Source organism: Rousettus aegyptiacus, unplaced genomic scaffold, assembly GCF_014176215.1.
Source record: "Rousettus aegyptiacus isolate mRouAeg1 unplaced genomic scaffold, mRouAeg1.p scaffold_m13_p_2, whole genome shotgun sequence".
Lineage (NCBI taxonomy): Eukaryota > Metazoa > Chordata > Mammalia > Chiroptera > Pteropodidae > Rousettus > Rousettus aegyptiacus.
In genome coordinates, this window is record NW_023416295.1 from 170,278,240 (window position 1) to 170,305,980 (window position 27,741).

At 43.4% G+C, this 27,741-nt stretch overlaps 2 protein-coding genes across 3 annotated transcripts; one reads left to right on the forward strand and one right to left on the reverse strand.

Moving 5' to 3' along the window:
• Nucleotides 1–8,588, forward strand: KDELR3 (KDEL endoplasmic reticulum protein retention receptor 3). The gene is made up of 5 exons (XM_016161714.2): nt 1–269; nt 3,339–3,439; nt 6,417–6,575; nt 7,154–7,406; nt 8,170–8,588. Exons 1-5 carry the CDS (start codon nt 179–181, stop codon nt 8,208–8,210), a joined length of 645 nt encoding a protein of 214 aa, XP_016017200.1. The 5' UTR covers nt 1–178; the 3' UTR covers nt 8,211–8,588.
• DDX17 (DEAD-box helicase 17) lies at nt 8,586–27,644 on the reverse strand. 2 transcript variants are annotated; one of them, XM_016161713.2, is made up of 13 exons: nt 27,261–27,644; nt 23,036–23,186; nt 22,321–22,420; nt 21,578–21,711; nt 21,213–21,278; nt 19,912–20,053; nt 19,377–19,537; nt 19,118–19,290; nt 18,696–18,806; nt 18,387–18,448; nt 16,704–16,763; nt 12,529–12,765; nt 8,586–11,613 (listed from the first exon to the last, which is right to left on the reverse strand). In XM_016161713.2, exons 1-13 carry the CDS (start codon nt 27,308–27,310, stop codon nt 11,108–11,110), a joined length of 1,953 nt encoding a protein of 650 aa, XP_016017199.1. In that variant the 5' UTR covers nt 27,311–27,644; the 3' UTR covers nt 8,586–11,107. The 2 variants fall into 2 exon arrangements, with proteins under 2 accessions (XP_016017199.1, XP_016017198.1); XM_016161712.2 differs by having other exon boundaries at nt 12,523–12,765.
• Nucleotides 27,645–27,741: the final 97 nt, after the last annotated feature.

Here is a 27,741-nt window from a genome sequence, read left to right on the forward strand (position 1 = left end):
CCGCCCGGCCGAGAGCTCGCTGGCAGAGCGGCGGCGCCCCGGGCGGAGTGCGGGACTCGGCGGCGCGCGCAGGGCCGCGCGGGACCCACGGGCAGGCCAGGGACGCGGCAGCCGCCTCGGCCGCCGCAAAGTTTCCAGGAGTTGCCTGCGCGCGCGCGCAGGGCCCGCGGGCTGGAACATGAACGTGTTCCGTATCCTCGGCGACCTGAGCCACCTCCTGGCCATGATCTTGCTCCTGGGGAAGATCTGGAGGTCCAAGTGCTGCACCGGTGAGGGGCGCGCCCGGTGGGCGTGGGGGACCCCGGAGCGGAGCGGGTGGGGGTGGGGGGGCTCCTCTGGGCCTCTGCTGGCCAGCCTCCCGTCCCCTGCCTGCAGGGCTTGAGGGAGACGTCCTGATGGTCTCTTCAGGGTGGGGACTTCGGCTTGGGTGTGACCGAAACAGTTTTTGCACAGCTCCGCTTCCAAAGAAAAAGCAAACTGGTACAATAGTCAAAGAAGGAGGACCCTGGAGATTTTGGAGAGGGGGATGGGCTTGTGCCTTCAACCACACCCCCCTTTATCCCTCCCCTGGATTGCCACTGCTAATTGGAAGAGGAGGGGGACCAGGCGGAGGCGACACCCTCTCCTCCTGCCGGTCATCCCCCTTGGCTCCAGGAGAGCAGCGCCCTAGGCCCTTTGTTTGCTCTCCTCCCCCTCGGGCCCAGGGTGGGGGGCGGAGGAGGTGGGAACACGGTGGCCCCCAACTCTCAGTCTTCTCTTGCCTTCTCCCACCACTGCTGCCCCCTCGCAGACATCCCCCGAGGCTGGGCCTCTGCCCTCTCCCGCCTGTGTGTGATGTGGCAGGAGAGGCCAAGCCCGGCCCAGGTGGGCATGGAGCTGCCCCTGCCGAGCAGAAGCCAGGGTGGGGGGAGGGCCGGAGGGGTCCCTCTTGGTGCCCGGTCGTCTGACTTCCCTGCTGGGGGTTTGGAGAAGCTTCAGGTCTGGACCGGTGGCGGCCACCACACCCAGGGCGTTAAGCGGCTTCCCAAGCCTCCTGCGGCCACGTTGTCTTCTGGTGTCCTTTGTGCTGGGGCGAGGGGACACGGAGGGGAGCACAGGCTCCTCGTGGGGGCCCAGGAGGCAGAGAGCCGCCCCCTGAGGGCTTCACGGAGGGTACATCTCTGCGCTGGGTCCTGGAGGACGGGCAGGGCGTGTCACCCAGGAAGGTTGTGCTGGATGCAGGGCACCAAAGGTGCAAAAGCCCAGAGGTCACAGAGGTCAGGGCATGTCCTGGGTTTGGGGGTGGTTGGGGAGGGAGATGAGCGTGGGCTGGAGGGTGGCTCAAATGTGACAGGGCCTTGTCTATCGAGCTAGGGAGTTGGTATTAGGGAGCCTTGGAAGGTCTGGGAGCAAGTGAGGGAGCTCAGAAAGGGACCTGAAGCATGACGCCGAGGGGCCAGGAGAGGAGGCAGAGAGAGCAGCGTGGAGGCCACCAGCCTGGGAGACTCGGAGGGAGTGGATAAGCGCTGATGGGAGGGGCCGTGCAGAGGGGGGCCATGCAGAGGGGGGGCCTCCCGAGCCTCTGGTACGGATGTGGGTCTTTATTTCAAGGGCCTTTGGGAGCCACTTAAGAGCTTTCAGCAGAATTTTATTTTACAAATAGCCCATTGGGAGCATTGGAATCGGGAGCAGGGTGGGCAGCAAGGAAGGACTTGGGGAAGACCAATTGGGGGTCACTGGGGTGGGATGGCTGGGCTGAATGAGGGCCACTGGGGTGGGAGCAGTGGAGCTGAGACATGGGGAGGGGAGGGACAAAGGGGAGAGAGACTCCAGGATGGCCCTCGGTCTTCTGGCTTGAGCGTGGAGGGCATGGAGGTGGCATTTATGAAGGAGGGGAGACAGGACGAGGAGGGGGTTCAGGTTTGACCCGGCAAGGATACGGAGGTCCGAACTCAGAGGAGAGTCTGGAGCAGGGCTGTCCCTGGCACGTGGGACAAGATGGCAAAGGGGCAGAGGGAGAGGAGGGGTTTAGGTGGCTAGGAGGACAGGAGCTGCCAGCGGAGGCGAGAGGCCCGCGGTGTGGACAGTGGTTCAGGACACACGGGGTTCAGGACGGACAGAGTGCTCAGCCGGCCCTTGAGAGATCGGGCGAGTGAGGACAGGTTGGCCTTTGGATGCAGAGGTGTGGGCACGCGCACGGGTGGGCGTGGTTTGGGGACGGCTCCAGACTGGTGCAGGCTCGAGGGGACAAGAGAAAGGGAGGCAGGGCATCGGCTCCCCTCGCCCTGGAACCTCCTCCGTGACATAGCAGAAGTGGCCAGAAGGAGCCTGGGGAGCATGCTGGCTGGGCGGAGCATCGACTCCTGGGCTGGCTCCTGGACTGGAAAAAGGGCGTCAGTGGGAAAACTGGTGACACGCGAACAAAGCCCGGAGTTCAGGCGGCAGCGCTGCGCCCAGGCTAATTCATCAGTCACGGCCGCTGTGCTGTGACCGCGGGCTGTTAACGCCAGGGGCAGCCAGGGGCGGGGCACCCGGGCCGCCGCGCTGTCTTCACAGCTCTTCTCTACATCTAAAATTATTACAAAATGAAAAGCTAAAAAAAAAAAAAGAGCCCGAAGCAGGTGAGGAAATAGCATGGAAAGTATGACCTCGACTTTGTCACCTCTATGTAGCCGCACGTGTCATGTGTGCACACGCGTGTCATGTGTGCGGATGGGCCAACGAAGTCTGGAAGGGTGCACGTGGAGGCTTGGGGATTCAGGTGGCAGCCGCTTTCTAACTTCCGGCTTTAGGTATCGTCTGCTTTTTGTTTTACAAAGGGTGAAAATAGTCATAACACATAACATTTATTACTAGAAAAAAAAGGTTTTTTAAAGCTTTAAAATTTAGAAAAATGAAATAGAATGCTCCCCTGGTCCCTTCTCTACCTGCTCTGGTCTCCCTGGTGAGTCAGTGAGTTGTTCTCCAAAAGACAAAGCTTTGGGGATTGTCGGTGGAGCCCTGGGTGGGGGTGGAGCGAAGAGAAGCCTCGAACGCACCCGGCCGATCACACCGCCCCCGACACCCTTTCCAGAGCAAGAACTGGGGCAGGCACACGTGCGGCCCTGGCTACTCAATGTTCAGTCTTTATCTGGAGACTGGGAGACAGATCACAGCCTAATGAGGGGAAGAGACCCAAGTGATCCAATGGGAAGGGGTGTTTTCTGTCCCTTGGAGAGCTGCAGTGGCTAGACAGGGTATCGCCATTAAGGGCAATTAGACACTCTGGAGGCCTTTCCAGCTCACGCTCAAGGGTCCTCAAGTGCATGTGGGCCTGGGGGGTCTGTGTCTCATTGTCTCCTGTCCCCCTCTGGCCATAGGCATTTCTGGAAAGAGCCAGATTCTTTTCGCTCTCGTCTTCACCACCAGGTACCTCGACCTGTTCACCAACTTCATCTCCATCTACAACACAGTCATGAAGGTGAGGGGGATGGGCGGCCATGGTGAGGGTGCCTGCCGAGGACCACCACACGGGGAGATAGTACGCTTGGGAACTCAGGCTGTGGAGCCGGGGAGACCTGGTGTGAGCTGTGGCTTTGCAGCTTAGCGGTCGCGAGACCCGGGCTGGGGCGAGGCCTTGGGACTCTGTGTGGCTGTTTCCTCCTCCGCAAAATGAAGATGCTAATTTTTGTTAAACGAGGTCATAAAGGTAAATAAACATATATTTTTACTGTCACATATTCAATATTTAATCAAGATTAGCTATTATAATGGTTAAAAAAAGCAAAAAAAAAAATCAAACATGGTTTTCTGAGCTTTCAAAGAACTTATTCAACCATCCATCTGACAAATATGTATTGAACACCTACTGAGAGCCAGGTAGCTGAAGAAGGCATGAGGCTCCTGTTCTCATGGACCCACATTCTAATCCACGGGGACAGATGATAAAACAATCAAGAAGAACTGGCTAGGGTTAGGGATAGGCTATGCAAATCATCGAAACAGGGTGATTTGCCCAGCATTTGTTTTGTTCTGGGCCTGTGTTAGGGGCTAGGGATGCAGATCAGATTATAATTAAAAAAAAAAAAAATGAGTCTGTAATAGAGAACGAGTAGGGAGCTATTCAGGGAATGTGACCAAGAAGGGCTTCTCTGTAGAAATGACATGGAAGCCAAGGAGTGACACGAGGAACCAACCGGCCATGTGAGGAGCAGAGGAAGAACATTCTAAGCAGAAGGAATAGTTGTTGCAAAGACCCCCAAGACAGGAAGGCCAGCGCGGGGGGAGCTCAGCAGGCGAGGCATGGCTCTGGTGGCGGAGATGCTGACAGAGGCCGGGTGAGGGTCACATGCTCAGGTTAAGTCTGGAGTTAATTTTGTGACAGGAAGCTGTTGCTTCGAAGCATGGCTGTTTTACAGAAGGAGAAACCGAGCATCTCCCAGTTCTGCTCTCATGTCCCAGCCCCTGGTCAGTAATTGTTGGGTTAAGTTGAAGTGAAGCGTTTTCTGAGCTTTTAGCCAACCATCCTAGCTCTTTAAGGCAACATAGTTGGGTGGAAGGAGCCCAGGCCTTAGAGTCAATAAAGTGGGATGTAACTGTTTGGATACTGATAACAGAAACTTAAAACATTTTGAGTTATTTTGATAAGGGTTTATTTTTACTTTACTCATATCACAAAATTTGGGTGTGGGCAGTCCAGGTCTGGGCTGGCAGCTCCTTTTAACTCTCTACTTTGCTGTCTTGAATATGACCAGGACTCGCGGGTGCATGACCTGTGCAGTTGTTCCGAAGGGCCCCATGCTTGACTAAATGCTCTGCTATTGCCACCTTGAAATTCCTAATTTTTGAATATGAGGCTCTGCAGATCATATAGCTAGTCCCGAATGTGATATCTAGCCTCAAAGTTGCCTCAGGGTCACAAAATGGGTGCTAGAGCTCCTACCATCGCATCATATTGTGGGCAGGAAGGACAGGGAAAGGGAGAAAGCAATAGGGTGCCTGCCAACAAAGTATGCCCCTTTTAAAGACTTTTCTCCACACTCTACCCAGTAACTTCCATCTACATGTCACTGACCATCCTTATCTGCAAAGGAGGCTGGGAAGTTTTTGGTGAGTTCAATGTCTAATAGGAATCCTTTTTTTAAGGAAGAAAGGCTACGAGGGAGGAATCCTACATTTCTTGCAGGGCTATTATGAAGACGACATGATGTAATATATGTGAAGTACCCAATACCCAGAAGATAGTTAACCAGAGCGATTTCTCCTCTCGGTATCAGAGATGTCCCTCTGGGATTCCAGGCATCATATTCCTAGGATTAGTGGAAGGGAGGCCGCTATTACCTGTTGGTGTTGAACTCAGTGTGAACTTCAATCTGAGATCCTGAAATCATTGTCTACTGAAGTTCAACACGCAAGTAACAAATACCACCTGCTTAGCTCATTCTCTGCCCGAGTCTGGCTTGGGCAGTCCTGGCGGGGACTGCAGACCCAGCTGATGGCATGGCCAGATGAGGTCTAGGAAGCACAAAGAGGTCAGTTTCCACATTTCTCGGAGATGAAGAAGTGATCTCCACTTCATGGACTCATTCCAGCATTTGTGCTGGCCCCAGGGATTCAGAAGTGGACAGGACTCGCCTCTCACAGGGGAGACAGACTGTCACATTCACAGACTGTGATCATGGCAGCAGTGAATATTTTTACACAGGGCTGTGGTAACACAGTATGTGTGGCTCATTCTGGTGAGAAAGACTTCGAGGAAATAACTTAGTCTGAGTTTTTAAATACAAATAGTTCTTTAGGCCGGTGTAGTCCCAGATTGGCAACATCAGCATCACATAGGAACTTGCTAAAAATTCAAATCTTCAGGCCCGCTCAGACCTGCTAAATTGAAAACTGTGGGGTAGGGAAGGGGCAGCCATCCATGTGAGTTTGATGAACATTCAAATATGAGAACCTCTGGCCTAAGAGGTTTGACACATCAGATTAAAAAATCATTTTATGCTAGTGGCATTAGAAGAAGAGCTTTTCTAAGGTGTAATAATCAAAGGATTCAAGGGAGGATAGTCCTTGTGGAAGAATGCTCACGTCATTGATACAGATCCAGGAAGTTGAGGTTTTAAAGGTGCCCTGGAATGCCACTGCTACATCGTCCAACAAAGACCAATCCAGGCTTTTTTTTTTTTTTGCCTAACACTTTACAGTGAGGAGACACCTGGGTACCTTTGTCTTCATGGTACCACTGTCAGTCCCAATTAGCAGCACAGAGCTACTAGCAAAGGGTCATTAGCTTCAGGTTCTAGGCCCCTGGATCTAAGAGAAATTATACACACATTTCACCTCTTCCACGTTAAAGCAGAGCACTAGCCCTTAGGTTCAGTAGGTGCCAACACAGGGGGCTTTGAAGCCCAGCAAATAGGGAAAATGACTTCATCAATTGCCACGTTTCTCTCCCTTTTTAGGTGATTTTTCTCCTCTGTGCCTATGTCACAGTGTACATGATCTATGGGAAATTCCGGAAAACATTTGACAGTGAGAATGACACGTTCCGCCTGGAGTTTCTTTTGGTCCCAGTCATTGGCCTCTCCTTCCTAGAAAACTATAACTTCACACCCCTGGAGGTAAGGGACCCAGAGTACTAACTCTCAAAGGCAAACATGCTCCCTAACAGCCTGCCCTGCTAAGGTCTGGGCTTGCTTTCTTCTGCAGCTGTGACTATCACTCCTACTATTAGTTTAGATTAGCAACTATCCATACTGGTCCACTCAAAAATGGGCACATCTAAATGTGATGTTCACACGAAGCAGGCATCACAGCAGCACTTAAGGCTGTGGAGACCAGGCTGAGATCTCAACTCAGCGGGTCTGGGCAATAAGGATCTGGGGAGATCCTGATGCTGATGTTTATGGGCTGTATTTTGAGAAACCATGGCCTCAAGGTGAGTTTATACAGTAAAATTCTGCAACAATTCAAAATTATGTGCTATAGAAATGTTCATACTATGTTGTGGAAAAAGCAACATACTTGAATCTTTAAAAAATGGTTTTGCAGAAAAAAGGGGTGGAATAATAAAATACTAAAAATTATAAGAACACCATCTACTTTCTTGTATTCTCTCCAGTACACGCATTTTAGTAATTCTCTTCGAGATGAGCCCTTTCTTATCAGCCTCCTCTGGCCACTTCTCTCTTTGGCTCAGATCCTCTGGACTTTCTCCATCTACCTGGAGTCAGTGGCCATCCTGCCCCAGCTCTTCATGATCAGCAAGACAGGAGAGGCCGAGACCATCACTACTCATTACCTGTTCTTTCTGGGGCTGTACCGGGCACTCTACCTGGCTAACTGGATCAGGCGGTACCAGACTGAGAATTTCTATGATCAAATTGCAGTGGTGTCTGGAGTGGTACAAACCATCTTCTACTGTGACTTCTTCTACTTGTATGTGACCAAAGGTAAGTGCTGAGAACAGGGTTGCTGGCACTGGCCCAGAGACGCACCCACTCAACATTTGAGGGGATTAGAAGTGAGGGAGGAAAGTCTCAGCCCCTCATTGTGCTTATTCTGATGGGAGACAAATATTTTCAGGAAACAGTGCCATGAAAAAAATATACCGAATATGATAACGTATGTACAGTGTGAAAACACTACAAGGAAGACAGCTGTTGACATAATAGGAAAAATATAGAAAACCATTCGAGAACAGCTTATGCACTGGCCTCGAGGCAAGAACTAGCTTGGTGTGATAAGACAGAAAAGCTAGTGTTCAAAATACACAAACCTGGAGGAGATTCAGGTCAAACAATGTCTGCCTTATAGGTCAGGCAGGATAAGGGGTTTGCATTGTTTTGACTGCCAAGGGCTGTTATTGGAGAAATTGTTTTGAAAACCAATCCATCAGCTGCTATTTAGGGAAAAAGCAGCTAAAGCCAGAAACTAGTTATGGGGCAGTTGTCCGGATTATCTGGTATAAAAGGACGCGGACAAATCTCTGGGGAGTGGAGTTGAGGAACTGCCAAGGGCCTAAGGGGTGGTCGGGGATGGTGTCAATCACCAAGACAGGGATCAGAGTCTGTAGTCAACCTGTGATGTTGTTTCCCCCTTGGCTTTAACATCGGAATGCCTACATGAACACGGGATTAGAGATATTAAACTTATGAAGTTAAAAAGGAGTTCCTTCATCAATGCAGTGAATTCTAATTTCATCTTTCCTTTTAGTCCTTAAAGGGAAGAAGTTAAGTCTTCCAATGCCAATTTGAAGGCCCTCAGAGATGTTCTGCAGCTTAAGGACAGACACAAAGCAAGCTATTTGAAATATCCTACTGGGTGACTTATACATGACTAAGACCAAATGTTAAAGCCTGAAAAATGTTTGTGGATTTCAGCAAAGCACTGACCATTCTATCTAGAAGACCTTCTCATCACTCTCTCTTATAGAGGTAATGAAAAAGGGGCAACTTTCTTGTTGCTTTGTGACTCAAATTTTTGCATTAAGACCAATCCCACCTCCCTTTCACATTTTTAGGTGCTAAGATGATTTCTAACATCCCCAACCTTGGTCTTGAAGCAAATAAAAATTATAAGAGGACTACCAGTGGCCCAGTCAGAATTTGTAGCAATAAAAAGCTCAAAGCTTATTGTCAAGTGTTTTATTTATACCTACAAAAGAAAACAAGATGGTATCAAAAGGACAATTTACATACTAAGAATAGCAACATAGCTTTTAGCATCCTGTGCCTGAACATCATACACCTACAAATCTTTCAAGTCTTAACGCAACAGGAATGTGTTCAGAGACCAGCAAGGACATGAATAGAGAGCACTGATCCCAAGCAAAAGCCACCAACCTTTTAGATGAGAGAAGTCCACACATGAACTGTAAGGGATTGGGGAGAAGCGCCCCATAGCTCAATACTGAAATCTTTTCTTTAAATGAGTCTCAACCATGATGGCAATACCTAGCCTCAAATGAGATCTCTTCTGCTCATGTTCTGAAGCAAAGGCAGAACCTGAATTGAGTGACAAACAGGGAGGCAGAAGAGTTAGAGCTGTAGGAAAAACTCTGCTAGATTCTAGCTGTGTTCAGTCCACAGCAGCCTGAGTTTGGAATATGCTGTTATTTTGACTGATTACACCACACCCCTGGTGGAAAAAAGCAGCAAGCAGCAGACCAAAAAAACAAACAAACAAAAAATGCTTGCTTGCCCAGAGACTTTTCCCCACAAAAAGGATGCCTGTAAGACCTGCAAGGGCAGAACACCCCCTCTGGTGGCACCTGTTAAAATAAAAATAATAGTAATAAAAAAACCCCAGAATTTTGGTGTAGAGATGTCTACAATGGACTGATTAGTGCTTAGACAATTTTTTTTTGGGGGGGGGGGGCGGCGGATACTTTGGTTTGAAAAAGCACAGATCAATTTTGCCACGTCTTTCCTGTGCCTACTATCCTCCCTTGGCCAAAACTTCTATAAGGGGAGTAAAAAAAGTTAAGGAAGAAAGTGGGGCGGGGGGGAAGGTGTCAAAGTTCTTACATGCATGTATTTCAGCTTATGCTGACAACCTACCTGTGTTGCATATTCAATCAACTTTCAGAACCCCCCAGAAACAACCCCTTCTCTCTCCCCGAAGGATTTAAAAAGGAAAACAAAAACCTCAAGTATTTAGATATCTGTATCTTACAAACCAATAAGCACTCTCAGGCCTTAGCCAAAGAACGCTGTGGAGCCTTCTTTCCCCCTTTCTGTACATTGTGAATAAGTAATACCGATGACAGTACTAGAGTCTCACGTTAGATACGGAAGAGGTTTCTGGGACTGTCTGATCTTCCTCTTACAGTAAACACAAGAGCAGGAGATTCTTTCCAGGCCTACCTGTTCCAAGAAGCCTTGGTAAAACAGTTATCACTACAAAGCGGATGGACTCACCTACCTTTAGATGGAGGAAAAATAAAAGGACTTACACCTTAGTCCTCTGTATAACTTTTCTTAAGCACTACCTACCTGCAAAACTGAGTGCAAATGGACGCTGAGGGAGATTCGCATCCAAAAGCTGTTACGAAGCATGAATAAACTTCTCTCAATAAACCCTTGAAATTCTTTATTCAAGGTAACCTGGCCAAAAGGGATGAGGAGCTTGCAAAGAGCTGCTTTTATTCTAGCTCTACTAAGTTTAAAAAGAAAATCTGCCCATTGAGTATACTGTTTAGAATAAAAGGTGGTTTTCACACTGTAGGTGAAATACATACTTAACTGGTTAATAACGTTTCCAGTGAGCATTTATATTTATATTCATTCTGCCCACAGCAGCTGTCTGGCTGGAAAATGAATTTCACAGATGGTCCCTGTTTATGGAGGGGGCAGGGGGGAGGCAGCTTCCACCCAGATGCTGACATGCTACGTTAACCATTTCAATAAACACTTGGGTTTTTAATTTAAAAGATACACTTAAACTTGGACTCAGCCATTCAATTTCTAACCTGACACTAAAATGGTTAATTTTCAGTAATTGGGAAGGGGAAAGGCAGAGTGTAAAGGAGACAAAACCAATTAGGAACTTCTTAAAAACTGTTGAATGCACTTTAACAAGCAATCAACCAAAATGACAATGGCAAAGCACTGTCTCAAAAACTCATCGAGTCTGAGGAACCCTTTTCCAGCTTGAGAAACATTAAAAAAGCATTATGGAAAATGTACTGGGAGCTCCCTCTCGGTTCTCTTACTCAGTAATGAGAGCAATTTAAAGCACGGATGCCATCTTCTTCTGCAGATTCAACCCTCTACCCTCCCCTACCCACCCCCAACTCAGAACAAAAAAGGGCTCCCACAAAAGGGCCTAATACCTTGCTTTTTCTTTTAAGATGAAAAATAGCTCAAATATCCTCCACATGCAATAAGTTGGGGGGCGGGGGGGAATCGCTTCCAGTCAGCCATATATATCTTTACAAAATCTGATACTACTGACTGGGATCAATTTGGCGGGCAGAAGAAACCTGGCAGTGAATTCTAACTATCCGCAAGAAAGACGAACCACAATGGCTGGGGGAGAAAAATAAAAAAAAAAAAAAAAAAAGAAAGAAGAGGGGAAGAGAAAAAAAAGGGAAAGACAGCGTTCCTTTAAATGCAGTAAGTCTGCACAAGTCACTACCACTTGAGTGGTTTCATTTACGTGAAGGAGGAGGGGGAGGAGGGGGAGGGGGGTACTGGTAGGCAGTCTGCCCCATGTAACCTATCATATTGGTAGCTCCCGGAGGCTGTGCAAACTGTTGTGACATCAGTGGCTGTGGCTGCTGCCCAGATCGGCCTATCCCACTAAACTGCTGGCTAGAGCTCTGTGAACTTCTCCCAGTTGAGGTGGTGCTACTAGCCCCGTAAGTGCCAGCGCCATATTCTTGGGCCGTATAGCCACTGGTGCCATAAGCAGCTGCCCCATAGGTGCCTTGACCATAGGTGTATTGACCAGCTTGTGCTCCAAAGGCAGAATTTGGACTTCCATAGCCACTGCCATTAGCATAACCAGCTCTATCGGTTTCACTACGATCCCGATAGCTTGCAGAGTCTCTCCGGCCGCCATCCTTGACTCCTCGAAGCCTCCGGTCACACTCATCCTGATACATGAGGTTGGGATTGTTGGCTGAAGAAGTGGTCCGGTATCGAGAACGACCTCCTGATGGGAGGATACAAGAAATTTTTAATGCCAGACACACGATCCAAACATATTCTACTAGGTACAAAAGCGTTCAACATTCTTCCTCGATCTTTAGCTACGCCAGCTTTCAAATTATAATTTGAATCTTTAATAGGACATATTCAAAAAGAATGATAAATATTAAGAATATGCAACTTCTCTCTCGTTTAGGATTTTTGTTTACTTGAGGATTACTAAATTTTAAAAATGCAGAATTAATGGTAAAGAGGTTTATTTAGGTGACCTACCATAGGTTTGGGAAAAAAAATACTAACGACTAAGCTCAAACCACAATAAAGGGATCCTCTCCGAGTACAGTCGTTTTTAAATGTTGCTTTGTGGACCTAATTAACTGCATCAGAATCATCTCACAAGTTTTAGGAAAGAAGTTCAAGTTCTTAGCTCAATTCTAAACCCATTCAAGAAAAAACAAAAACCCTGCATTTAAAAACCTCTCAGGTAATTCTGATATAGAACTTAAACATGCAATTAGTTGGGAAGAAAAATAATACCAAACTGGAAGGAGGCCTAGATCCTAGAATATTCAACTAATTTTCAGATCCAACAGCTATGCCCGTTCTACCCTAAAATGGTGTGAAATTGGGTACTGAAAGCAACCATAATTCAGCTTAATTTTGAACATGCACTATGTACTTCAAAATATAAAGGGTCAATTTTATATTATCTACAGAAATGTGCTGCAAAAGGACAATCATGACAGGCCTCCAATTTCACCGTCTTATTCAGAAGATATTCTGAAAACTACTAAACACTGTCTTTAGTTATTTAAGCAACATACTTAAAGCCTTCACAGAATTAAAAAAACAAACAAGGCACAATGAATACAAAGTGATACCTTGGTAGGACCTGGAAAACTCCAGGACTTACCCTTACCCCCTCCTCCGCCGCCTCCTCTGTGGTCCACCAGCTGCATCAGTTTTGGATTAATAGCCTGATTAGCTTCTTCCAGCACTTTGATCAACTCTCTGGCTTGCTTTAGGTTTCCCGGGGTGAAGAAGGTGTAGGCAGTGCCCTTGTTGGTACTACGGGCCGTTCGGCCAATGCGGTGCACATAATCCTCTGAGCTGTTTGGATAGTCATAGTTGATCACAAACTTGACATCTTCCACATCTTCAAAGCCAAAGATGAGTCAGTGTGTAGGTTGACGTGGCAGGGAAAGAGAAGGTAAAGGACATGCCAACAACAGGTAGGAAGCACGAATGCAGATGACAGCAAGAGGAGAGAAGATTAAGTTAGTAACCACTCTGAACAGGAACAAAAAAAGACTCATCCCAACAGAGTAAAAGAGGATTCATGATTTTTGGGACATGCATAGAAAGTGGCATCTTTATCAGCTTAAAATCCTAAGGGAATCCCATTTGACCATCCAAACTCCTGCCTCTTCTTTATTTTAACCAATATACTGACAGGAGTTATACCAAATTCCAGCTCTATCCTTTTTGAAACTGGAATGTAAAAGACAGTAGTACCGTTAAGTTACAAGGCCAAATCACTTCTACTCTGTTGGGAGAAGCCTGGCAAAATCTACCAGTAATGTAACAAACTTACCTTTAAACCAGTCACAGAGCAAAATGAAAAAGAAACTTCATATACTTTATTACGACATTTTACAGGAGACTTAATCGAAATATTTAATTTTGCTCTTATATTTTAAAAACTGATCAGAGCCCAAGTACACATCTAGTTTCCTTCACAGAAATAACCAAATTAACATACCCCTTTCAATTACCACGAGAGCACATTACACTAAAATTTCACTGTACTACCAAGCCCAGCTCTGCCAAATGAGGTTTTTTGCTCAACTCAAGGTTATTTTAACTCAGTACTTGCTTCAATTATCGATTGTCTACGTAACCTGGGAATTAAATAGCCAAAGAGTGTGGGAAAAACCATGAAACCTTGAGACACAAGTTTAATGTTCTGTCCACTGCTGGGAATTGGGTTGAATAACCTCCTAATGCTTAAAGTATGTAAATGTTAGTGTAATGCTTTCAGCTAAATGTTTATTTTTACCTACTTAAACAAACAAATTTAAGACTATAACAAAGACTCCTAATGTTTTGTGGAAAAAAAAATCTGCATTTTACAAAGAATATTCAGAAAATATCCTAGATAAAACACAGATTTTTGTGATAGAAGTAATTAAGAAACATTCTCTGTTTGTTACCAGACCGATGCACACTCCCTCCTCCTGTGGGAAACCGCTGCAGCCGATCCCGTCTCTCTGCCTTTTATATTTGGCGGCCTCCTTTCGAAAACTCCGCCTTCTGACACGGGACCACTGGAGCGCGGGGAGCATGCATCAAGGGTCCGTGGCAGTGAGAAGTCCCCACACACGCTCGCTCTGTGAACTGGCTTAGATGCTTCTCTGTAGCCCCATTTGGTTGCCAAGCGCCGGAGAACCTGGGTTCGGGTAAAAATTTCAGGTCCTCCAACGCCTCCCCCCAAGGATAATTGGGGTGATTGTAGAAAAAAATAATTAATAAAAAAATGTAAGTTACATCCAAAGGGTCAGACTGCATCTATTGCCCAGACTGGATTAATTTCAGGGGAAGGGGTGATGATTAAAAAAAAAAAAAAAAAAAAATTCAGCTATTGTTAAAGGGCCTGTGAAGAAAGGGGCATTATGTCTGTTTCTTATTACAATAAAGGCTCCTCAGTCTTTACTGACCCCTAAAGTCCTGAAATCACACCAGAAAGACGAGAAGGCAGTCATCACAGGGGGCAGCGTGAGTCTCCGGCCAAGGTCGTTGATGAAACAAGGGAAAAACAAAAATGTACGGGGCAGGATGGGTGTGAGGTGGGGGATGGGAAATTATGCTCCATGACCACTTCTTCAGAGCTGGGAAAATGCTCCTTAGTCAAGTCCCATCGTGTATGACGACGGGTAGCAGAGCAGGCTGAATTACTGCACTGGATGCCCAGACGCGTGCTTTCCTAGCAGAAAGCACGGGGGACTGAAGTCAATGGTTCAGATAATACTTGGGAGTATTTCTGGAGGGATTCAATAGGGGGCAGACATGGTGCAAGTTCTTCATACTAGCAAGGTGTCCTGTGTGTGTACACAGAGCTGGCTGAGGACACGTAAGAGCAAGCGCAGAATTTGATTTTCTCCAGTCAAGCCTGCCCTGATGTTATTTGTGCACGGCCACAATATTATCTTGCTGCCTTTAGAGAAGATGCTGTAGCAGGGTGAGAAATTGAAAAGTTAATATTTTGGCCAGCTGCCTAGGATAACAACTTTCTGTCTGACAAGCCCTATGACATGGCCTCAGTCTCCAATCACTAATTGGGAGGGACTGAGACTAGCCAATAGGCTCATCTAGAGCTGCTTCGGGCCAATGAAGATTTGCCTCGGCCATGTACCGAGTGATCTGCAGCTGATATCAAAGCTTCTGTTAAAAAACAAAACAAAATAAATTCAATACTTTTAGCTTAACAGTGTGTAGTTTAAACAAAAAAAGGAAAAATCAAAAATATCCCAGTGGAAAGGGAATAATAAATAGTGGGCGCCTGAGGATGACTAGTATAACATTATGGGAATCAAAGAACTTACCTGAAGGGAACATTTAAGAGGCCATCGCTCGACAGGAAGTGAAAAAAGGCCTGGTGACTCAGCTGAAAATCGCACCCCTGTCTATGAGGTAGAAGCCTTCACTTTCCAGGATCTTGTAGGACCTTGGTCAGCATTCTGCCATTTTGGTGGGTTTTCCCCCTCCTTTTGATTTTTACAAGGCAGCAAACAAAGGGGCCCAAAACAAGCACTGATGTTGAGTAACAAGAAACAGACTCAGGTACCTTCCGTCTCCCCTCACTTGGATGAGTGGGGGGTGGGATGAAGAGTCTAAGTTATTCTAATGGTAGCCAATTGATTTGGTTTAGAAATGCAGGGGGACATGGAACAAATATTTTTAATTGTCTAGGCAAGATGCACAAAGAAGCTACCAGCACATAGCAAGCCTGTTTAAAAACCACCATCACTGAAAGCTTTTATGTAAGCTGCTTTCAGGCCTCAGCCTCTTCTCCCAACAGGCCCAAGTTCTAACCGCACAGATCCAGACATGACCTCAGAGGGCAGAGACAATTTTCAGTCATGGCTGCAGGTCACCACCTCTGAAGGAGGGAATGATGGGTGCAATGTATAAAAAGTCTTCGTTACTTTTGTATTCCAGTTTGAATACTTTTCTCTTTACATGGAACATTGTAAGGGAATATGGTGCTTCTCACCTTACTGGGCAAGAAATTAAATACCTGTCGATAATTTAAAGGTATCTTCGTGACAGAAATATCTTTTAATATAAAAGTTTTAAGTTACCCCTGTTTAAGCTAAGAATAGACTAAAGTACAACAAAATGTCTCTATGTATCTTAAATCGTAACGGGCCAAAAACCAGAAACCACCAGCCTCAAATTAACTTCTTAAATTGAAAGACAGCATAACGTTGATATGAGTATGGGTGGGAGTCGAGGATGACCGAGTGTCCACGATAATATTACTTCAGTAAAATCGGGCAATGCAGATTTAATTGCTGAACGATACCGTGTTTAAAAAGACTTATTGAATCCTGAGAATATAGTATTATGTTAGCATTCACAGAATTGGACCTCCGTATATAGCTAGCACAGACAAACTGGTATAAAGAAAAGAATAACTGAAAAAATTAGTTTCTAACAGCTAAGTTCGATCAGGCTCATTTCTATCCAGCCAGGTAATAGAATAAAACCAGGAAGTTGAGCTGTTAACTGAATGTCTCCTCTCCCTCTAACTGTTTGAACAGTCATGCCTAGGCCTTGCTGCAGACCAAAGCCTGTTTGTTAGGAATAGGAAGAGACTTTGAAAACAAAAGAAAAAACGAAAATAAAACAACACCCGCCTCCCCCCTAAAACACCAAGTTTTAAAAAAATTGTGGGAGGGAAAAATCACGCTTTGTATTCTTCTCTTCTAAGTATTTAAACACACGTATGTACAACTCTAATGTGAAACGACAAACAAATCTTTAAACCAAAAGATACATATACCATTGACAGAGACACCTATCTATACAAACCTAGCCCACGGGAGGCTACGTCTGTGGCAATGAGGATGGGAGCCTTTCCAGAACGGAACTCTGCAAAACAAGAATGACGCTATGAAAACCTAGCTATACACTCAAGGCTAAGTGATATGTCTTTAAAAATGGCCCAATAAACATTCCTAGCTATCTGGCCTTTTTACCCTACCATGGCAAAATTTCAAGTAATGGTGCCAGAACATGCTGAGATCTTTTAAATTTAAGGAAAACAGTAATTCTTTTGAAAATCTTTATTACACTCTCCTTTAGCAGAAGGGTCAGAGGAGCAATAGACATTTACTTCTAAGAATGAAATACCATTAAAACAGCATGGCAAATCTGTTTTAGTGTTTTATTATTAGTTTCAAGTATACAGTACATTGGCTAGAAACTTTAGTTTTATAAAACGATTCCCCCCACTTTCCCTTTCTCTCCTCTATCTCTCTATCTAGCCATTACTGGTGACTGCATTCCCCATGCCATGCTCCCCAAACCCATGGCCATCTATCGACTATTAACCTGTACTTCTTTAACCCTTCATCCCTTTCTCCCAGGCCCCCAACCCCTCTCCCCTCTGGCCGTCACCAGACTGTCCTCCATATTTGTGAGTCTGTTTTTGATTAGTTTGTTCTTTGTTCCTTAGATTCTGCTTATAAGTGAAATCATATGGTATTTATATTTCTTATTTCACTCAGCATAATAACCTCTAGGTCTCCCTCTGTCATTGCAAATGGCGGAGTGGCGATTTCTAACAAAATTATACAATCTAGAAATTTCCCCCCTTAAATTATGACATTAAAGTTATCTCCCAAATGAAAAAGAAAATAGTGGGGGGCACAAGTTTAAAAGATGCAGAACAAAAGGAGAAACCACTTTCCCCTGTGAAATAACAGGAAAAAAGATATGTTGGTTTCTGCCCCAGAAAGCGGACTCTGAGCTCTTAAAACCCTTGTAAATAGAGATGCTATGAGAACCTTTTATTCTAATATTTAGTCTTTGACCCAGGTTCCTGACAGAGTTCCTAAATCACTGAGATTTCCTGGGTGATAGAGTGTTTTGTTCTGATGAGGCGACACTTAATGGGATCCTTGATGGGGACTAAGTACCAAAAAAGAAAAAAAGAGCCATGATTAGAAGCTTGGAACTTTCAGTCCCACTCGCTCAACCTCCGAGAAAGGAAGAGGGGCTGGAGACGGAGTCAATGATCAGTCATGCCTATGTGATGAAGTCTCCATAGAAATCTCCAAAGTATGGGGTTTGGGAAGCTTCTGGGCTGGTGAACACATACTTATAAAGACACGAACGTATTACATAAAAGGGTGGTTTAGGTTGTGAAAATGTGTGAAGAGCCAGCATCGGTGACCTTAAAGGACAGTGAAGATATGCCCGAAATGCCCCCCCAAAGTCGGTGAACTAAAGGAGAGCTATGCGAACTTGCCTGCAGGTCAAATCTGGCATAATGCCTATTTTTTTCTAATAAAGTCTTGTTGGAACATAGCCAGGATGTTTCTTTACATATTCTCTATGGTCAATTTTTTGCTATGACAGCACAAAATCGAACAGTTGTGACACAAACCATGCTGGAGTTTGCAAAGCCAAAATGTTTACTACCTGGCCCTTTTACAGAAAATATGTCAATCCCTAAAACAGAGTATGAAGAATGCTTAGTTTTAAACTCACCATTAAGTACCCAATCTCTCTCTGGTTGACTCTTGTCTCCATGGATACACATAGCTGGCCAACTGTCAGAATAAAAGTGACCAACATTTTAGAAATCTTAAAAAAAAGGGGGAGGGAAATTGAGCTTTAAAAAGAAGTGCAACCATATACAATTATGAAGTCTGTCAGACTATATAGGTAGATGACTGTGTCCATTTAAAGAACAAAGTGTATGTTAAGCATTATTAATATACAACATTCACAATACCAATTTCGAAACTCCTAACTATAAAACCTGAGGCCAATCAATTACCTCAGAGCTGCACTCACCCATCTCTGCGCATCCTTCGAGTGAGGTCATCACAGCGTCTCTTCGTCTCTACGAATATTATTGTTTTATTTTCCTTTTCAGCCATTATTTCCTCCATGAGTTGGATCAATCTGAAGACAAGTGACATTACAGTCATCCAGGGACCCCCCTATACTTTACGCAGAAGCTATGCCTGCAATATCGACCCCTACAGCTATAATACTTTTAACATTAATTATCAGAGCTGGGATTCAAATCCAAGGATCCAGAGTCCTTGCCTTTAACCAAAAGGTTCTGATAAGTGATATGAAGGATGAACTGTTGGAAACCTAGCAATGCCTTTAGTATTTTCAGGCCTCCAACAAAATATTAGTTTCTTTAATTTTGGAGGATTATTAGGAAAAGTTTATCAGCATTATCAAAATAGTGAAATCTCTCATACTTGTGGTCTTTTTCACTTTCCATGCAGACATCCACAATCTGGAGGATGTTGTGGTTGGCACTCAACTCCAGGTTGCCTACATTGATCTGGGTGTAATCACGAAGGAAGTCCTCTGCAAGCTGTCTTACTTCTTTTGGCCAGGTTGCACTCCACATCAGTGTCTGCCTATCAGGCTATAAAGAAAGAAAGGCTTACTTTTTTAGGCTAAAGAACAGCAATAGGCAAAGGACATAAACAGCGCATTACCAGCTTTACACACCCTGATTTGGTCAACAATTTTACGAATCTGGGGTTCGAAACCCATATCAAGCATTCTGTCAGCCTCATCCAGTACAAGGTAAGTACATCGGCGAAGATTTGTCTTTCCCGACTCCAAGAAATCTATCAGGCGCCCAGGAGTAGCTATACAGATCTCAACACCTGTAAAACAAAACCGAAGATCTAGCAACTAAGAATTCTTTACCCCCGTCCAAGCCTCAGCAAACTGAGAAGCACTAGCTCTACTAGTATATTCAATGCTGCGGACTAGCTAAATTTTAACACAGTACTTGGAGAAGCACAATGTTAAGAAGCATTTATGTAAAATAATCAAATCTTCACAAAGTATTAAGTCTCTAACCACATTGAGCTTCTCCAAAATAGTATTTCAACCATACCTGAGACATTTTAAACTGCTAAAATGCCAATTTTCCCCATAGGAACCCACTATTTTTCTCTTTAATTTCATTCAAAGAAAACTGGCAAAATGAGATAAACTAATAATTCTTATATGCCGAATTAAAAAAAAAAATTACCTCTCTCCAAGTCTCGAATCTGGGGACCTTTAGGAGCACCTCCATAAATGCAAGTACTCTTCAATCTGGAACATTTGCCGTAGTCATCAGCCACCTGCTGTACTTGTTGGGCAAGCTCTCTGGTAGGAGCCAGGACCAGACACTGGAACAAACCAACATACACTTGAGACACACATCCTACGTTAAAAAAACACCAAAGGTCATCTAATTCTTTTTCTGTTGTCTGACTTGGTACTTTCAAAGTATGTAATAGGGTGGGAGGTTGGGAAGGCAGAGATATAAGAGTATTTAGTATGTAGAACGATGGTTTACTTTTCAAACAGAATTCATTACTGTGTATGTATGCTATTTAAGTAATTTATAGATTGTATTGCCTGGTTTTAACTAAACAACTTGCAAAGTGAACAAGTGGCTTCAAAATACCCCTGCAACAAAACCATGGATTAAACAGTGGTTAAGAAACAGAGGAATGACAGTAGAGCCGGCACTTTTCTGACTTCTAGTTTAAGCTCTAGCCAGTCACATTAGGTAAAAACAAAGACATGCAATCTAATAAGTAGTTGGTCAAAGTACTATAAAATTAAGACAGTTTGAAATAGGTTATCTACACTGTCAACAATGACTCTTGCTCTAAGTACTGATCCATTAGATAATACCTAACGATAAGCTAACTCAGCTGTATGGAACACCTTACGTATTATATGATGCAAAGTAACACATTATTTCTTTTTGTAAATACTGGGACATAAGTGTAATAACGTACATCTTTATAAATACAGCAAGTGCATGCTCAATTAAAAAAATAAAAATATACTTTCCAAATGTTTAAAGGCTGCTATTCAAATTGCATAATAGCACAAGTGAAAATAATCAAAGAAAATCATACTGCCCTATTAACATTGATGAAGTATCACTTAATCACAAAGAATACACATCCCAAACCTGACTTAAAATAACACGGCGAGAACTTCATTTCATATCTCTTTTGTATCCCTCACAAAATCACTGAGCAATTAAGAACTGCACTTGAATTAATGCCTGTGTTTGAAGGTAGTATGTGTAGTGGTTAAGAGTAAGACTAAAATTCAAGCTCAGCTATTTCATAGCTATCTGACCTTGGACAAGTAACTTAATACTGCTGCCCAAAATTTATCAGTAAGATGAAAATAACATACTTCTAGATATGGAGGATGGCGCTGAGAATGAAATCTGAGAACACATGTTCAGTACAGTGCCTAAAACACAATAATCATAAAATTGCAGTTTTTCTTAGAATTATAAGCAAACTAAAACACACTTACGATTGGACCATCTCCCCTTTCCAAGTATGGCTGGTGGTTAATATGAACAATTGCAGGCAGCAAATACTGAGAGGAAAAGAGACGAGTCTTATAAGAAAACAAAGCCACTACTTTAAAAGCTCTAAATTATTGCAGTAATCGATAATGCATAACTAAGAAAATTACAACAGTACTCACAACTGTTACACATGTGCAATGTAAATTTAAACACGAAATGCTGCCACATATTTCACATAGCTAAAAAAGTGAACTATTACCTATGCTATCTGAATTCAAATTTTATGAAGAATTGAGAATATATGAGAGAATTTGAATAGCAAAATAAGTTACCCCAATGATAAAAATCTTTCCATGCTGGTACATACCGCCAGTGTCTTCCCAGAGCCAGTCTGAGCAATGCCCACCATATCCCGGCCACTAAGAGCCAACGGAAATCCCTGGCACTGAATTGGAGTTGGTTCTGTGAAATGCTGATCCATCAATACGTCCATTACATACTCTGTAATAGGACAGATGTTACTCCTTTTAAGTAAAACTAAGAATACAGCCAAAAAGAATTTAATAAAACTGTTTAAGCTTATTGAAGGAAAAATTTACTCAGCTTTACCTCTCTCCAAGAGAAGTGTTTTTCTCTTTAGTTACTAAATCTCTGACCTGCTGACTACTTCCTTTCAGAAAGATGCTGCCATGGCCATCTACCTTTCCCCTCAAAAACTTGAGGAGCACTGCCCTTAAGTATCTAACAGGGCATTGACACATGGCAGTCACTCACTGTTTGCCAAATTCAAACTACATCCAGCTAAAAAACCATTCCACTCTTGTGTTTTCTAAAAGGTAGAGGCGAAACCCCCTAGGGGAATATGAAACTAAAAAAAAAAGGGTTCTAAATCAGGTAACAGATAAGCATGCAACAATATGGTATTTACTTCTAGCCTTGAGCAGGTTTTTAAAAATTTACGCAATATAAATCGTTATCTTCGCGAAAGACATTCTACTAAGGTTTTCAACAAAACCCTGCATATGGGCTGAAACCTTTAAATGATCTATTACTCATGTTTACCTCTCGACCCAAATTAACAATTAAGATTCTGGACTGGTGAACACTCACGTGGGAAGTTAGCATGATGGAAGGCAAACACGGGTTTAGGACAAACATCTCCCCCTCTCACTGTTATCTCCTTCTTACGACGTAGTTCATCAACCTCATACTATGGAGGAAAAGTAAGACAGATCAGGAAACAAGTTACTCTAAACATGCAAAACTATGTTCCAATCCACCTGAACCATTGTCATGTAATTCGAAATTAAAATGGAAAATGTGTGCGGATCACCCCAACTTTGTAAGTCAATGAAACAGGCTGATAAGAGTTCCACTTTTCACATGGAAAACAGATAAAATATAGAACTTGGAACAAAGTGCTCTTTCCATGATACTTCTGTACAAGTAACCATAATAAGTAGAGACCAAAGGAATCATGAGATTAAAAAGATAAAGTACACAATGCTAATATTTAAAATTTAACTTCAGAGATAAAAAAACAAAACAAAACATGATCTCATGTAGTTAATATCATTTATAATAAATTGGTTCAAAGCATAACCAACAAATGAGAACCAAGCAATCAACACATTAGGTCCATATTTAAGCTAGTTCCTCTTATGAGTACTAGCAGTCTTAATAAGCAGCTAAAGAGAACCACTGTACTAGAATACATACAACAGCTACAGCGGTATATGTGTAAATTCTGGCTAATATGTCTACGTGGTTTATTATTGTGAAATTAAAAAGGCCAGATGAATAATACCCCCCCCCCAAAACTTACTGGGGTCAGCCGTGCCACTTCTGGATGTTCCACATAGAAATTCTTCTCAAACTTGGGAAGCTCACTCAAATCCCACTTCTTTTTCCGCAAACGCTCCCCAGGATTACCGAATTTCTTCGGAGGAAGGCCACCACCACCTCTTGCTCCGAATCTAGAAATTAAAGTTTTAGTTTATTAGTTTTAAAGCATTATAACTGAGGTGCCATGAAAACATGCAAAAAGATGGGACTCTTAGGATACTACCAGCCCCTTTAAAGAGAGCATTTGTTACTCTTATATGAGGATACGGAGAAGTTCGTACAACTTTCTTTACTATTCAACAATATTGCTACAGGTATGACTGCAGTAGGTGAAAAGTTAAAATTCACTATACTTAGAGAAAAGTATCATGGGAATTACAATTAAACTCTGGAATCCGAAGAGGTTTGAATTTTGATTCTGCCACTTTGAGCAAATAATTTCACTTCCCTGGCCCTCAATTTCTTATGCAGAAATAATACTGACGCCTATTTCAGAAGTTGCTATAAAGATGAAGTATGTGTAAAGTGCTTAAAACAGTTTATGGTGTGGTAAGCACTCAGAACTAAGACTTAGAACTCAAAATTGTTACTGAGTATCGATAAGGTGCCAAGTACTGTTTTAAGTGGCTGAGATACTGAAGTGAATGAAACTGAAGGCTCTACTCCTCTTGTGTAATATTCAGAGAAGTAGGTAAGGGAGGACATTAGTTTAAGCTTAAATTAAGGGTAAGATACATTCAGCGAATCTCCTCATACCTGAACAGCTTCTGTGACGAGCACTCCTTCTGTCTGCTAATCTGCTAAGGAAAACTATTAGGACCTCCAAAAAACTGATAGGCTAGTCTTCACCTTCAGTTTATGCTAATAAATATAGCCAAAACAAAGATTTATGACCTTTCCTTCCTCTTCATTTCCACCTTTACTTTATGATCTTTATGTTCTCAGGCAAACAGTACTATTATAAATTTACCAAAGAAACCGGTTAAATAATGAAGTCTTATTTAATGTTTTAAAACTCAGATTACTTAAAACCGATCTTTTTGCTTTATCTAATTTTCACATCAGACAAATCTAGTTGGAATACAAATATGGTCACTAGCAGAACTTGGAAACGTTCTTTTCTAGAAGAAACCTAATACCTAAGATAACCTTCATTTCTGTATTTCAACCTATTAAAGTAGGGGGCATTGTTTGGTATACCAATAGTGCATAGCATGTTTTCAGCCCATTGCTTTCTCCTGAAAACACTATACTGAACATCCCCTTCCACTCTAACCCACTCATAACATCTTGCAGATGGTGCCACTTTATAATTGACAGGCAGTAGCTGTACTATTTTAAAGAGCCTTAATTTCCTGGAATTCAAACCATTGTTAAAACTCTGGCTTAAAGACTCAGCTAGTAGTTTCTCTAAATACAAAGATTGATGGCAGATTTTCTCGAGTATTTACATTCAATAAGAAAACTGGGTTGATTCCAATACTATTTATACTACAGGAAAAGCATACTGCACAGGGATACATACATCAAAGATAAAATATTCATATCTGCGATACAGCCTCAGGTCCAAAGTTCAATACTGAACCCACCAAAGACCATCTTGATAGACTCCCCCCCAACCCTGCCACTTGTAAATGAAGCAACTATCGGAATTTTAAATAATAAAAAAGCAAAGTTTCTATAAACAGTCTTGCAGAGAAAATAAAAATGGCGAAAGACCAATGTTCAGATTGTCGGTCTAGTTTATATCAATTTATGTGGTCCCTAAAAGGTGCCATTTCAAAGCTGCTGCTGCATTCCAATGCTACAGACCTTAAACTAAGGACCTAGAAAATAGAACTTTGCCAAATACGGTTCCTTTTAAAGTTGATTCAAAGTTACCCTTAAAAACTTATTTTTCTTTTTTCCTTATTGCCTTGGCTAATTATCCAAGACATACTATCTTACACTAACATATAACTTGAAACATAGGGTTCTTTATAAATATGCTGACTTCAATATTCAAGACAGCCTTTTACTCTTGCAGCATTTTTAGCACATTTGTACCACCGTTTAAAGATGTATCCTCATCCCTGGCATACTGTGCTGCTCATTCAATGTTTTTGAATACAAAGTTTAATTTGGCTTTACAATAAAGGCAGCTTTGAAGATTTATATATTAACATGCAATATCATGCTAGTTTAAATAAACTGCACATTTTTGGACAGTACATGTACACTTATCTCACTCATTCCCTTTTTGAATAATCAATTTCAGCTCTTTAACATTCAGTTAAGGACTGAACAGCAACTGAAAACAAAGGAAATTTCATAGTAAAGGCAGAGTCAAGGCAGACCTTATTAAAGAGTTATCATTTTGTTTTTTAAAAATGTCATCTGATACTAAAAAGTCAATATGAGATCAAGTATGGGACAGTAATCCACTTTTCTCTTTTCAAATTTTTATTATTAAAGCATATTTACAATTCGATTAAATAGTAAGTAAAATATCCATAGGAAAGAAACAGAATATTACCAATACCTTGGTAGCCTCTATGTGCCTATTTCAAGTTTATAACCAATCCCCACCAAAATTATCTCAAATTTTAACCACTCCCATGCCTTTTGCTTTTTAGTCTTGTCATATTTGTATGTATCCTTATATGCATTACCCTAACACAACTTGCTTTACTCAATATTGTGAGTCATCTATGTTGATACAAGCTTCTTTTCTTATTCTACTGTATGAATACCTAGAGTTAATCCAAACATTTGAGCTGTTTCCAACACTGTCATGAATGATGCTGGTATAAACAACTTTGTACAGGACAACTGGGGCCCGTCTGCAAGAGTTTTTGTAGGCCTTAGAATCCAGGGTATAAAGCTCAAGAGAGGTATTTATTACTCGGTGATTTTCAACTTTACTAGTAATGTTAAGTTCTTTTTTTCCTAAGCTGTTGTACTGAAATTCACTTCCAAATTTAGCTATATTTTGAAACACTAAGTAAACATTTCACTCCCGTTCCTCTAAACTTAACACTAAAGTCAATTATTTTCCTTCCCAACAAAGCATAAATCAAAACAATCTTTATTTTGTAAATTAAGTGATAACTGAGGTGCTTGTGACTAGAAAATCTGATACGTGTATTTGAACAAAAGACAAAAAGGAGCAAATATTAACAGAACTACTAACAAAGAGACAATCCCCAAGAACAATGTAGAGGCAATTATTATCCCCATCTTTAGATTAGAAAATAGGCTCACAAAGGTTTAAAATATTGACCAACGTCACATATACGTTAAGGAGCGTCCCGTTACTTTCCATCCAAGATATGACTTTCACTACAAAAAAAGTAATAGATCAACATGTGTCTACCTCTTAAACAATTAACTGACGTTAAGATTTGAATTTCAGTATCTGGGAGGGCTTCAGCTCTAATCCTGTTAACTTCCAACTCTGTAACTGCCCTAACTACATCAAAAATTTTCTAGCTAGGCCGAGAAGTTATTGTTCCAGTCCAATTACAGAAAACCAGACCGAAACATGGAGGGAAAAACTACGGTAATGACCAAAGTAAAAACACTCCCTTCCTAACTAAACACGGTTATTTAGATGGCAATTCATTGCTTTATATGCCAACGTGTGTCCTTCAAATTATGTAAATACGACTAAATGGGCTGTAAAGATTTCTTTAAAACTAGAAGTCCGTCTCTAGTTTCAAACCAGGTTTCCAGTTCCATTAACAGTCATCTGTGGCGATAGATAACATAAGGGAAGCCATTTCACATTAAGGTTTTCCTAGGCTGAACTCGGAGACCTCATTCTCTTCTCAACATGAACATCTGTGTTACACAGAAGGAGGATGAGGCCAGGAGCGATCAAATGACTTGCCTAAATCGGCCGGGCTGGGGACTGCGACCGCCCAGCCGCCCCTCCCGCACCCCGCTACGACGGCAGTCCGCAAGAAATTGGGGCGTCGCCAAAGTACCATCCCCCGCCTCCGCCAGGTCATCAGTGATCTCCAGGCCCAAGCCCACCTAGAGGCCCGAGCCCACAATCGCTATTATGTCCCGGGTCGTCTCGCCTCCCGGGGTCGGGAGCGTTGCTTTCAAGCCTGCAGGCCGCTCAACGTCTCCCGCTAGACCGCAGGCTGCGGTCTGCTCAGGAAGCGACCGCCCCACCCCCCACGCACACCCAGGCCTTTCCTCTCCTCCACCCCCCTTACCCTCCACGGTCACGATCCCGGTCCCGGTCCCCAAAGCCGCCTCCGCGCATGGTCCCAAATGGGTAAAGATCTGGGAGCGGGGCACGGATGGCCGCGCTCGGGAGGGCCTGCGGCTCCGGTCTGGTGACGACCGATGGCGGCGGCGCCTCCGCTGTTGGGGCGGCGGCAGGCGCGGCGCTCTCTCGCTCCGACGCGCTGTCTCCCGTCGCAGACGCCACCGTCGCCGCCTCTCTCGTCGGAGACGGGAGCAAAACACAGAGAATCGGGGTTATAAAGTTAGTGGGTAGGTTTGGCTACGCTCAAACCCGGCGATGCCGCGGTTCAGGCGTCTCCTTCCTTCCCGGCGACTGCACAAAATGGCGGCCGGCACCGAGACTGCTCCAGCTTAACGCTACGTACGTCGGAGGCGATACGTAAATAGCGTGTCGGTATAGCCCGAGGGCTTCGCGGAGTACTGTGGGTATTCTTGGAAGCATTTTAC